Raw genomic sequence first — 15,000 nt, forward strand, 5'->3', positions numbered from 1 at the left:
TATATATATATATATATATATATATATATATATATATATATATATATATACACGATTTTCATATTCATTCATGTACATGATAATCATATGTTACAATAGTACATGAAATAAGTTCATATACTTGTATATATGTATTAATATACTCTATACTCACTTTAACTAACATCTTAATTTACTTTCTTTCCAAATGCATGCGTCATACTACTGCAACATAAACAAGACAAAAGAAATGAGTAAACCAACATAAAGCAATCGAAAAGTAACAATCTAAGAAAATATTCTGAGGGAGGAAGACAAAATGCAAGTGTGGAAGATCAATTACCCACTAAATCAACATGAAAGTGCCAAAATAGATGAAAGAAATAGTAATAACAGGAAACGATAAATGCTCGAAACGCCTTCAAAGTAGATATATCCAAATATGCCTCCGCCCTGATCACTTTATAACTTCTCATCCATCCGAGTAAATTTCAAACAAATATTTTTATAGGAATTATTTATAAATTGTGTAACTGCATCCTGCGAGGGTAAGCGAGATCTCAATAAAGGTGCGTTTTGTATCGTTTCAATTAGGTGAAGTCAGTAGGCACCTGGAAGAGGTCTTCTACCCGACTGGATGCTACAAAAGACGCTGGAGGAATATTTTATATTTTTTTTTCCTTTCGCTGTGAGCTTGCTAGAATAGAACTGGGCCGCGTAGATCAGGGGAAATCTGGTAGATTAATTTGTAAGTTGGTGGATATTTTGGGCACTTTTATTCGAAGATTGGAGATAACGGGGAAATGTATTTGTAGTGATATGCATTCTTTTGCAGATTATTTGGGTACTGACTTTTGAGAAGAGCGAATGAATATGTTTGTGATACTATATTTCTCATGAACATTTTCAATAGTGGCCGCAATATAATGGTTATATATATATATATATATATATATATATATATATATATATATATATATATATATATATATATATATATATATATATATATATAAAATTTATATATATATGTGTATATATATATATATATATATATATATATATATATATATATATATATATATATATATATATATATATATATATATATATATATATATATAATGCGAAAGTATGCAATGCATCATTAGAAAATAAAAATGTAATATATATATATATATATATATATATATATATATATATATATATATATATATACATATATATACATACATACATACATACATACATCCATAAATATATATTGCCACAGTAGACGATGCATCATTAGAAAATTAAGATGTATCAAATCCTATTAAAAACCAGATGAAAAAAGACTTCGTTGACTTTGGAAGTTATTACAACTTAAACAATTCAGCGAATGGACGAGACAGTCACCTGAAGTTACGACACAAATACAGGATAAAAACCAACTAACCACAGATACCAGTGCTTGGTCCACACAAATATCTTTATATATCTTTATATATGTAAAAAGATAAAAACGTGCTTCAGAGTTTTTCGTTTGTTTGTGAAGGTGCTGCTAATCTGTTAATATCTTAATTTGTTATGCTATGTTATGTTATCAGCTGATTGTCATGCAAATATGATGAAAATTTTGTACATTGCAAATAAAATGCTTTCAAGAGATATGTCTATATCATGGAGAGTTTCATTTCATGTCCTGTACCTGTATGTGTGATCTCTCTCTCTCTCTCTCTCCTCTCTCTCTCTCTCTCTCTCTCTCTCTTTCTCTCTCTCTCTCTCTCTCGTCCTCATCTCTCTCTCTCTCTCTCTCTCTCTCTCATCTATATCATGGAGAGTTTCATTTCATGTCCTGTACCTGTATGTGTGTGTGTGTGATTCTCTCTCTCTCTCTCTCTCTCTCTCTCTCTCTCTCTCTCTCTCTCTCTCTCTCTCTCTCTCTCTCTCTCTCTCTCTAATACTGTTACATACGTAGCAGACACATTCCAGCATACCTCAATCATACTAATAAAACTGCCTGAATATGCCTGTTCAAAATTCTGAATCACCCAGTATGAAAAGAAATCTGTTGCTCCGACTGAAATCAAAGCGAAATAGAAGAGAAAAAGGTACTCTGTTTCCAAACAAGATTTAGCACCGAAAAGAGACCAGAAGGGGAGAGTCACTCTGCTCTTGATTATGGATTCAATCACTCCCTAAACTCTGTTGCAACTACAATCATTCAGGGGGGGGGATTTCCTCATGCAACATACATCATCTATAATACATTTAGTTTCATTCGAATGTCAGAATGTGGCGGAACTAAATGCTTGGTGAGGTTTATATAGACGGTAATAATAAGAATTAACTGGAAATTTGCAGGAATTGGGAATGTTTGAATTTGTTTTGATTGATGGTTCTCTTAAATTGACAAGTGTAGCGTCCCTGACTGGAGTTCGAGTCCCGCTAAAACTCGTTAGTTCCTTTGGTTGCTGCAATCTCACAATCCTTGTGAGCTAAGGGATGGGGAGCTTAGAGGTCTACCTGCTGAGTAATCAGCAGCCATTGCCTGGCTCACCTTGGTCTTAGCTTGAGTGGAGAGGGGGGGCTTGGGTGCTGATCATATGCGTATATGGTCAGTCTCTAGAGCATTGTCTTATCTGATAGGGCAATATCACTGTTCTTTGCCTCTGCCATGCATGAGTGACCTTTAAACTTTTATGATGAGATAATGATGATAGATGAGAAAATCTACGGGAACAACGTTACTCTTTTAGTAATAATAATAATAATAATAATAATAATAATAATAATGAAAATAATAATAATAATAATAATAATAATAATAATAATAATAATAGCAACAACAACAACAACAACAACTTAATATCATTATTATTATTATTATTATCATTATTATTATCATTATTATTATTAAAACAGTAATGTCGTTCCAGTAGATTTTCTCATTTATCATCATTATCTCATCCTAGAAGTTTAAAGGTCACTCATGAATGGCAGAGTCATAGGACAACAACAACAACAACAACAACAACAACAACAACAATAATAATAATAATACTGCACGACGAATTCGTAAGCCGTCACTCAATATCCCACCAGTTGCAAAAAATGACCTGAATGAATAAGTTGTACTTACAACCTCAGAATTCTTTCCAGTACGACATTACAAAAATAACTGACCCTCAAATGGAGGCTTCATAAGTCACATACGGGATCCCAATCACGTTTCATCATTGAAACGTCTGTGGAATATTGATGCACTTCAGTAAGACATCGAATTCAATATTCTCTATAGATACGGCTCAATCATATATTATTATTATTATCATTACTATCCAAGCTACAACCCTAATTGGAAAAGCAAGATGCTATAAGCACAGGGGCTCCAATAGGGAAAAATAGCCCAGTGAGGAAAGGAAATAAGGAAATACATAACTGAAGAGAACAAATTAACAATAAATCATTCTAAAAAAAGTAATGTCAAAAGAGATATATCATATACAAACTATTAACAACGTCAACAACAAATATGTCATATATAAACTATAAAAAGACTCATGTCCGCCTGGTTAACAAAAAAGCATTTGCTCCAACTTTGAACTTTTGAAGTTCTACTGATTCAACAACCCGATTAGGAAGATCATTCCACAACTTGGTAAGAGCTGGAATAAAACTTCTAGAGTACTGCGTAGTATTGAGTCTTATGATGGAGAAGGCCTGGCTATTAGTAAAAAGTATAGTTTTCAACAGACTTAAACCATATTCTCAAAGGTATGATAGCTAGAGGGGCACTTAGTAAAGCAAAGACCCTCCGCCACGGCAGCTTATTTCTCATCCTTTTGCTTGACCTTGATCTTTGACCTTAACATGTGTTAATGGTCGTGGATTTTCGTACACTCAAATATGAACTAAACTTGAAGTCTCTGTGACAACAATGTCCAAACTTATGGCTGATTGCACGAATTAGACATTTTGCTTGACCGTGACCTTGACCTTCAAAAATGTGATGATTTCCAGCTCTTTACATAACAGTTAATCCCTGAAAATTTCATTACTCTAGGATTAAAATTGTGGCCAGGAAGCTGTTCACAAACAAACACACACACAAACAAATACACAAACAGGGGGTAAAACATAACCCCCTACCAACTTCGTTGGCGAAGGTAAAAAGAATTTTCAATAGACTTCAGCCATATTCTCAAAGATATGATAATTAATACCCTTCACGAATACAGTTGACCATACAATCGAGCTATTTCCATAGTACATGGTCCGTAAAAGCAGTATATATATATATATATATATATATATATATATATATATATATATATATATATATATATATATATATACAGTATATATATATATATATATATATATATATATATATATATATATATATATATATATATATATATATATACTAAATTCAACCTTCAAGATCTTCTCCATCACTACCGCCATCCTATCAACGGCCCTTTCAAAAACAACCACCAAACCTCCGAGAAAAAAGAAATACTTCAATTGCTGTCTTACATGTTCCCATAATTCAACTATCTCTACTTTTTGTTGACTGCGTTGAAGAAGAATATATGTAAATAAATAAAATAAAGTAAAACTCCAGAGATAAAATGAAGAGAGCAAACAGGTTTGATAGAATCTACATTTTAATGTCTACATAATTATAGGGATTCCTTTTTTCCCTCAAGATAGAGACGACTGGCGAAATCTAACCGAGGACTTTTACGTCAATCTGTGTAGGAGGAGATGATGATATTTAGGGAGTTAGAAACATATATGAAATTAAGAAAAGATACATTTCAAGTTTTCCACCAATCATGGGTAGATCTGCTTTCTACATATCAAGAACAAGAATAAAATCCTCTTTCAAAAATGAGAAAAGTTCACCGTGAAAAACTCATGTGATCCAGTTAACGTTTTGCTACCATCACATTTGGTGGTCACTCAGCAACTGTGACTGCGAGCTGTTAGGTTGTAACTGAGAGACTCTCGTGAATGCAACTGAACTTTATTTGATCGGAGCTTCAGTATTTATACAACCCGTTTCAATCAAGAAAGGCACAAAATTCCAATGAACAAGTTATCAGTGAGATGGGGGAGCGATAACGTAAAATAAAAGAAATAAAAAAATTGAGAGAGAGAGAGAGAGAGAGAGAGAGAGAGAGAGAGAGAGAGAGAGAGGAGAGAGAGAGAGATACTGTTACATTGTACGAGCGTGTGTGAGACACGTGCGGTACAAGAAATTATAAACGATATCAAAACATAACCTAACGTGGTACGCTAGTGGAAATGTTCAAATAATGAAAACAGTCATAAAGATGACGGCCTGTTCAAATAATTCTGATTCAGCTTCAAACGGGAGACGTTAGGTTTGGGGAACTATTTACAATAATGTATTGTTATGAGAATGATATTAAGCGTTTCAAAGGAGCTATTCATTCCTTCCTCCATTCATTAACGAAGGTTTAATACCTTAACGTGGTGAAAGGGTTTGTGTATCGCCATGACCAGCAAAGCTGTACTAGTCAGGGCCAACCATACTAGGTTGGTTTGCTGTGATCGACCAGGCAAAAGTCACCAACAATCAACAATCCGCAGTTGGCCAGCATGGTGATGAAAACTGGACAAACCCCGGACACGAAAAGGACATGTCTGAGGCCTCAAGGGTTTGTGTATCGCCATGACCAGCAAAGCTGTACTAGTCAGGGCCTACCATACTAGGTTGGTTTGCTGTGATCGACCAGGCAAAAGGCGCCAACAATCAACAATCCGCAGTTGGCCAGCATGGTGATAAAAACTGGACAAACCCCGGACATGAAAAGGACATGTCTGAGGCCTCTGTTTTGCAATGGACTAGAAACAGCTCCATTTGTTGTTGAATTAACATTAAGAGAATTTTCATAAGTAACTAATAACCTTACGAACGGAGTTGCATTATAACCTAATTCGATTATGACTCTCTTTGTAAAGCGGGATGCAGTGGAAGACTTTTAAAAGCGATTCACGACACTAATTAATTAAAAGTCGACGAGAAAGACAGTTACAATTTATTTCATTATAACGTTTTTTTATCTAAGTTGAGCTAATTTATTCAAGTTGATATGTTTTTGAAGTAGATTTTTTCTGAATGGACGGTTTTTTTAAATATATTTTCTTTTATGCAAAGCTTTTTTTTTTTCTAAATAGGAAGTTTATTTTCTTAATAAAATATATTTTCTTTTATGCAAAGCTTTTTTTTTCTAAATAGGAAGTTTATTTTCTTAATAAAATATATTTTCTTTTATGCAAAGCTTTTTTTTTCTAAATAGGAAGTTTATTTTCTTAATAAGAATGACGTTTTACTAAATATTTTTTTTTTCATTAATTAACGAGTTTTTTAGTATATTGGTTTCTTAAAAATAGATAGATTTTTTCTTATTAAAGAGGTAATTTACTATACAGATAGATGGAAGAGAAAATCTCCTTTCTCATTTACCCAGGTCTATTTGAAACAAGTAAAACATATTTAATGTTGCACATCGATATAGAAGCACACAAAAACGTTAGCATCTCCGGCTTAACTGTCGAGAACTGCATCGGAGAGGAATACAAAAAATAATAATATACAAAATGTAAAAAAAAAAAAAAAAAAAAAGAAAGATACAAAATATAAAAAAAATTAACCAATCCAACAAACGTCATTTTTTCCCAGTTACAAAAAAAATAATAATATACAAAATGTAAAAAAAAAGAAAGATACAAAATATAAAAAAATTAACCAATCCAACAAACGTCATTTTTTCCCAGTTACAAAAAAAATAATAATATACAAAATGTAAAAAAAAAAGATACAAAATATAAAAAAAATAACCAATCCAACAAACGTCATTTTTTCCCAGTTACAAAAAAAATAATAATATACAAAATGTAAAAAAAAAAAGATACAAAATATAAAAAAAATAACCAATCCAACAAACGTCATTTTTTCCCAGTTACAAAAAAAATAATAATATACAAAATGTAAAAAAAAAAAGATACAAAATATAAAAAAAATAACCAATCCAACAAACGTCATTTTTTCCCAGTTGCAAAAAAAATAATAATATACAAAATGTAAAAAAAAAAAGAAAGATACAAAATATAAAAAAAAATTAACCAATCCAACAAACGTCATTTTTTCCCAGTTGCAAAAAAATAATAATATACAAAATGTAAAAAAAAAGAAAGATACAAAATATAAAAAAATTAACCAATACAACAAACGTCATTTTTTCCCAGTTACAAAAAAAATAATAATATACAAAAAGTTAAAAAAGGTAAATAACCTAAGATTTAAAGAGACCAAATATAACAAAATATACGATTCCAACAAACATCATTTTTTTTTCCGGTTAAATTGTTCTTTTTGTTTCCCTCAGCCAACGCACCCTGATCCACAGTCATCAGAAGGAATCTAATTATTCGACTGCCTCCACAGTTCGTTTATTACAATCGGGAAATCGGCCGCGACAGAACCACTGTAAATCAAATAATGGTCGAGGTTCTTGGAAAGTTAATCTGAGCTTCCACTAACGAGGTCTGCGAGTCGCCGTGAAATTTGGTCTTAAATACGACACACTAATGCAGTCAGACATTGAAAATGAACGTATGGTGGACCTAACCTTGTGGACAAGTAGATCAAACTTACTGACCATTGCTTAAATTTTAAGCAAAATTTAAGCAATGATCAGACTGTTTGACTTTAGATATGGAGGCATGCTTTAAACCTTAAAGCATACTGCAACTCTTTAGTGGTAAGTATCTCCATGGTTGGCTGGTACCTTGACCAACTTCTATTGACTTGCAATGATATTTCCTATATTTATTTAGGTTTAGGTTTAAAGGCTGCTCTTGAATGGCAGAGCAAGGGGCAGTAACAATGCCCGGGAGACTGACCATATATACATATGATCAGCAGGCAAGCCCACTCTCCATCTAAGCTAGGACCAGGGAGGGACAGGCAATGGCTGCTGATGACTCAGCAGGTAGCCCTATAGGTACCCTCCAACACCCCATCCTTAGCTCACAGGGATGGTAACTTTTTAACCCTACGAGACTAACAGAAAACCAAAATGATCTGAGTGATTATAACGTTACGAAGTGAGAACTCAAATACACAAATTAAAGTTCGACAAATCTGGAGGTGGACCTAACCTTGTGGACAAGTAGATCAAACTTACTGACCATTGCTTAAATTTTAAGCAAAATTTAAGCAATGATCAGACTGTTTGACTTTAGATATGGAGGCATGCTTTAAACCTTAAAGCATGCTGCAACTCTTTAGTGGTAAGTATCTCCATGGTTGGCTGGTACCTTGACCAACTTCTATTGACTTGCAATGATATTTCCTATATTTATTTAGGTTTAGGTTTAAAGGCTGCTCTTGAATGGCAGAGCAAGGGGCAGTAACAATGCCCGGGAGACTGACCATATATACATATGATCAGCAGGCAAGCCCACTCTCCATCTAAGCTAGGACCAGGGAGGGACAGGCAATGGCTGCTGATGACTCAGCAGGTAGCCCTATAGGTACCCTCCAACACCCCATCCTTAGCTCACAGGGATGGTAACTTTTTAACCCTACGAGACTAACAGAAAACCAAAATGATCTGAGTGATTATAACGTTACGAAGTGAGAACTCAAATACACAAATTAAAGTTCGACAAATCTGGAGGTGGACCTAACCTTGTGGACAAGTAGATCAAACTTACTGACCATTGCTTAAATTTTAAGCAAAATTTAAGCAATGATCAGACTGTTTGACTTTAGATATGGAGGCATGCTTTAAACCTTAAAGCATGCTGCAACTCTTTAGTGGTAAGTATCTCCATGGTTGGCTGGTACCTTGACCAACTTCTATTGACTTGCAATGATATTTCCTATATTTATTTAGGTTTAGGTTTAAAGGCTGCTCTTGAATGGCAGAGCAAGGGGCAGTAACAATGCCCGGGAGACTGACCATATATACATATGATCAGCAGGCAAGCCCACTCTCCATCTAAGCTAGGACCAGGGAGGGACAGGCAATGGCTGCTGATGACTCAGCAGGTAGCCCTATAGGTACCCTCCAACACCCCATCCTTAGCTCACAGGGATGGTAACTTTTTAACCCTACGAGACTAACAGAAAACCAAAATGATCTGAGTGATTATAACGTTACGAAGTGAGAACTCAAATACACAAATTAAAGTTCGACAAATCTGGAGGTGGACCTAACCTTGTGGACAAGTAGATCAAACTTACTGACCATTGCTTAAATTTTAAGCAAAATTTAAGCAATGATCAGACTGTTTGACTTTAGATATGGAGGCATGCTTTAAACCTTAAAGCATGCTGCAACTCTTTAGTGGTAAGTATCTCCATGGTTGGCTGGTACCTTGACCAACTTCTATTGACTTGCAATGATATTTCCTATATTTATTTAGGTTTAGGTTTAAAGGCTGCTCTTGAATGGCAGAGCAAGGGGCAGTAACAATGCCCGGGAGACTGACCATATATACATATGATCAGCAGGCAAGCCCACTCTCCATCTAAGCTAGGACCAGGGAGGGACAGGCAATGGCTGCTGATGACTCAGCAGGTAGCCCTATAGGTACCCTCCAACACCCCATCCTTAGCTCACAGGGATGGTAACTTTTTAACCCTACGAGACTAACAGAAAACCAAAATGATCTGAGTGATTATAACGTTACGAAGTGAGAACTCAAATACACAAATTAAAGTTCGACAAATCTGGAGGTGGACCTAACCTTGTGGACAAGTAGATCAAACTTACTGACCATTGCTTAAATTTTAAGCAAAATTTAAGCAATGATCAGACTGTTTGACTTTAGATATGGAGGCATGCTTTAAACCTTAAAGCATGCTGCAACTCTTTAGTGGTAAGTATCTCCATGGTTGGCTGGTACCTTGACCAACTTCTATTGACTTGCAATGATATTTCCTATATTTATTTAGGTTTAAAGGTTTAAAGGCTGCTCTTGAATGGTAGAGCAAGGGACAGTAACAATGCCAGGGAGACTGACCATATATACATATGATCAGCAGGCAAGCCCACTCTCCATCCAAGCTAGGACCAGGGAAGGACAGGCAATGGCTGCTGATGACTCAGCAGGTAGCCCTATAGGTACCCTCCAACACCCCATCCTTAGCTCACAAGGATGGTAACTTTTTAACCCTACGAGACTAACAGAAAACCAAAATGATCTGAGTGATTATAACGTTACGAAGTGAGAACTCAAATACACAAATTAAAGTTCGACAAATCTGGAGGACCCGATGGAATATGTCCAGGGCTTTTCAAGGTAGTACCATTTCGCTGGGTAATGATGTTGACGTCTTTGTTTAATGTCATTTTCTCGTTATCCCCTTCCCTGGCAATTGGCTAGGTTAGTTACAATATTCAAACATGATGATCGTATGCTTCTTGTTAATCATCGTGGAATAAATATAATTAACGTAATAATAATAATAATAATAATGTTTATTGGACAAAAAATATTTACATTCAAAGATTTACAAAATGAAAAAGACTCAGTCCAAGCCCATGTGGAGCAGAGTTATATGACATGGTCTTATGCAACCGTATAATGCAATAGTTTTCTCCCTATAGAGAACAGGCTGGTGGACAACCTAAAAGAGGACGTACTGAACATGTAGTAACGTTAAGACTACTACTTTATTTGGCTAAAAGGAAAAAATTACCTCTATTTGTTACCTTTGTAGAATTTTCCAAAGCTTATGACCGTGTACCAAGAAATGCGTTATTTTGTATGCTTAAACGATTGGGTTGTGGGGCAGTGATGATTGCTGCTTTAGTGGGGATGTATCATGCCACACGTAGCATTATAGGAACTGTTACTGTTACAGCTACAGTTGTAGAGTCATGCCCTAATATACGAACCAACCCTTGGTTAGGGTCGAAGAGACTCTTTCGCTATGGCAAGCAGCTCTTCTAGGAGATGGACACTCCAAAATCAAATCATTGTTCTCTAGTCATGGGTAGTGCCATATCCTCGGTACCATGTCCTTCCACTATCTTGAATTAGAGTTCTCTTGCTTGAGGGTGCACTCGGGCACGCAGTTCTATTTTATTTCTCTATCTCTTGTTTGTTTTGAAATTTTTATAGTTTATATATAAGAGATTTAATTTAAAGTTGTTACTGTTCTTCAAATATTTCATTTTAATTATTTTTTACTTCTCTTGTAGCTTATCTATTTCCTTATTTCCTTTCCTCACTGGGCTATTTTTCCTGTTGGAGCCCTTGGGCTTATAGCATCCTGCATTTCCAACTAGGGTTGTAGCCTGGCTTTCTAATAATAATAATAATAATAATAATAATAATAATAATAATAATAATAATAATAATAATAATAAATTCATTTCATCAGATCCTTACTAAAGATGTACAATATTGACCTGTTACCCATGGATATATTTTTCTTTGGTTTAATATTAATTTTGTGTTAAAGTGATCTTTAGGAAATATGTTTAATTATTTTAACTGATATATGCCGAGGAACTGTTTTAAATCCTGTAATTTAATGGACTACACTGAATATTAGTTAATGTAAATATCCTGATACGTTTAATAGATTCGTGTTAACATGTAATTATTTTTATTGTAATTTTTAATGTAGAATGTGTGGTCAATAAAGATCTATCTATCTATTATTTTTATTGTAATTTTTAATGTAGAATGTGTGGTCAATAAAGATCTATCTATCTATCTATCCATCTATCTGTCTATTAACTACAAGAAAATATCGAGCCCGGGCGGTACTTGAACCCCAGTCTGGCAGATCGCCAGGCAGGGATGTTTCCAATGGGCAAGTTTAGGGCAATTTAAAACCCAAAGAGATTATTTTCTTAAGTTATGACTTTCCATTTTCCTTCACCTTCAGATTCTATATCCATTTATGACAATGCCAAGACAGATTTCGAATCACAAGTACTTTGGAATGCGGTTGCGAGCCTCATGCCCTTTTTATACAGGATTGTGAGCCACGACAGTCACCTAAACACCAGGTGCCCAATAAACATGTTAGGTCATCAGAAGCACAGTGGGTTTGAATAGATTGCATCTAATCTAGTCCTCCATCTTCGGTAATCAAACCTAGGGATTCTTCTTAGTAAAAACAAAATATTCTAAAAACTATCTTTTTTCAGGGGACATACGCACAAGTATATATATATATATATATATATATATATATATATATATATATATATATATATATATATATATATATATATATATATATATATATGCACGTGCACACATATGCAGTACACATACACACTCAAACACATGGATACACACACACATATATATATAAATATATATATATATATATATATATATATATATATATATATATATATATATATATATATATATATATATATATATATATATATATATATATATATATATATACACACACACACACACACAACAACACTATAGACAGCAATGAATGCAGCCGTTTATAGCCCACGGCAAGACAAAAGGCCTCAGACACGTCAATTTATGTCAGGGGTTTGGCCAATTTTCATCACCACACTGGCCATTGCGAATTGGTGAATGGTGGGAGATTTCCGTCTGATCGCTCACACCAAACCAACCTAGTAGGAGTGGCCCTGATTAATACAGGTTCGCTGATCAAAGAGATACGCAAACCCTTTCACCATGTTATGGTATCCCCACTCAGTAAGGTGTGTGTGTGTGTGTGTGCGTGTATATGTGTGTATGTGAATGTATGTATGTATATGAGTGTCTCAGTAAATCATATGATGACAAGCAGCAGAAATTGCAATTTAGATTCGTAGGAATAATTTATGTGTACAAGATGCAATTTCCATCTCAAGACAAAGCGGATAACCAGAGCAAACAAACAGATGAGAGGAGAGAGAGAGAGAGAGAGAGAGAGAGAGAGAGAGAGAGAGAGAGAGAGAGAGAGAGAGAGAGAGAGAGAGAGAGAGCTTGTGATGTATTGAATCTAATGCAATTCTGGCAGGAAATGGAGAGCGTGTTTGTGTATCCATGAAATCGCAAGGAGAGGAAATAGCTAGCCATATAATAATGTACCCAAGGTAAATATGAAAATAGAGTAGGGGCGGAAATGAATGCAATGCAGGGAGAAATAGTTATATTATACATTGTTGTGGGGAAATAGGGGAAAGGTGAGCCCAGGGTTTCACAGGGGGAAGAAAAATCTGAATTATCAAAGGTTTAAAGGCTACTTATGAATGGCAGAGGCGAGGGACAGTGACATTGCCATAGCAAGCAGGACAATGCCCTAGAGACTGATCATATACTGTATACATATGATCAGCGCCCAAGCTCCCTCTCCACCTAAGCTAGGATCAAGGAGGGCCAGGCAATGGCTGCTGATGACTCAGCATATAGACCTATAAGCTCCCCTAAACCCTCCATCCTTAGCTCATAAGGATAGTGAGATTACAGCGACCAAAGGAACTAACTAGTTTGAGCGGGACTCCAACCGCAGTCTGGCGTTCTCCAGTCAGAGACGTTACCACATCGGCCACCACATTTTGCAGTTCAACGGGCTCACGGTTATCTATCTACCTCCGTCACTCACTAGCTCAGCCATCCCGACCTCTGAATGTCATGGTATTTGTTTAAACTGATAATTGAGTGCCGCCTATCGAGTCTTTATCAGTTGCTTATAACGATATGTTGTCATTGATAAGCCCTTCCGCTATCAGTTCACTCCTATCTAGACTTGTTTTTCTGACCCGAGTCAGTGTTGGTTGTCTTGTTAATGGGGGAGTGTGTGTTTTGACATATATAGTGATTAAAAAGTAACCCTGACGATAAAGGTATAAGGGTGATATTATCAGTGAGAATTGTTAATGTGAGCTTTGATGGTGTTTGTACATATGTGTGAGACCTTGATAAAGTAAATCATATTCAATAAGGAAAAGGAAAGATACTGCCAATTTATATCGCATTGGCAAAAGTTCTCTATGCGAGGTACTAAACATTCATGAATCACAAAAAAATTAATATAGAAATATCAAATTTTATCGATACATTTTTTCAATAAATGGGCTCAACAAAGTTGAACTTCGTTACGGAATAGAAGACCGACGAAGAGTACAATGTCTGTAGACATCTCTCGAAAGCATACTTGAAGATAAGGGAAATAAAGCACCTGTTGCTGAGGTTATTTAAAGAAGAGCTGAATTAGCCCCTGATTACTGCTTCTAACGACACCCTCTGTACTGACCTTAGTGACCTGACTAGAAACATAAGACTCGGATAATAAACGAAATGTGTCTGTAATCTCTTATAGTTTTTTCTATTGGTGTGGACATAACAGGTAGAAGATACCAGAGGCCTTCTATCTAGAGAGGAACGATAATGGAGACGTAGACACACGGCCCAAAGGTCACTTCTTCGTATGATGTCAAATGTTATTATGAATAGCGAATCGTGATGACAACCTAAAATCTAAATGTTAGTTATACTCTAATTTTATAGATACGATATTATTATTATTATTATTATTATTATTATTATTATTATTATTATTATTATTATTATTATTATTATTATTAGCTAAACAACAACCCTAGTTGGAAAAAACACTACTATAAGCCCAAGGGCTCCATCAGGGAAAAACAGCGCAGTGAGGGAAGGAAATAATAGAATGAATAAACTACAAGAGAACAATACCAACATCAATACATACGTGTAATAGACAGTTCACGAACTTCCCTTTGACCTAGCGTGACAGGTGTTCACCCCCCCACCCCCCATCCCACACCTGAAATCAAGACTGATGGAGAACACCTGAACGATTCTTGGCAATGACGTTCCTTATTTTCTATAGAATGAGGACTTCGAATTTCGTGGTCCTAAATCTGCTTCTGGTGGTTACATTCTCGGGAGCTGCTGCTATTAAGGCTACATCCGGGTTACCACTGAAGTGGGAAGACAGCCATTTAAGGGGACAGACAGCGT

The 15,000-nt window shown here is 35.1% G+C and overlaps 2 protein-coding genes across 2 annotated transcripts in view; one reads left to right on the forward strand and one right to left on the reverse strand.

The window, feature by feature from the left end:
* The window catches only part of LOC137657021 (beta-1,4-glucuronyltransferase 1-like), a 289,570-nt gene that overhangs the window by 204,689 nt on the left and 69,881 nt on the right, over positions 1 to 15,000 (reverse strand). The window lies entirely within an intron of this gene.
* LOC137657220 (toll-like receptor 13) overlaps positions 13,759 to 15,000 on the forward strand; it is an 88,724-nt gene continuing 87,482 nt past the window's right edge. Inside the window, 2 exon segments of the mRNA XM_068391562.1 lie at positions 13,759 to 13,853; positions 14,596 to 15,000. The exon segment at positions 14,596 to 15,000 is cut by the window's right edge and continues 770 nt beyond it. Of these exon segments, the coding sequence (XP_068247663.1) occupies positions 14,847 to 15,000 (154 nt within the window). The 5' untranslated portion in view covers positions 13,759 to 13,853; positions 14,596 to 14,846.

The sequence above is a fragment of the Palaemon carinicauda genome, chromosome 18 (genome assembly GCF_036898095.1).
Source record: "Palaemon carinicauda isolate YSFRI2023 chromosome 18, ASM3689809v2, whole genome shotgun sequence".
Lineage (NCBI taxonomy): Eukaryota > Metazoa > Arthropoda > Malacostraca > Decapoda > Palaemonidae > Palaemon > Palaemon carinicauda.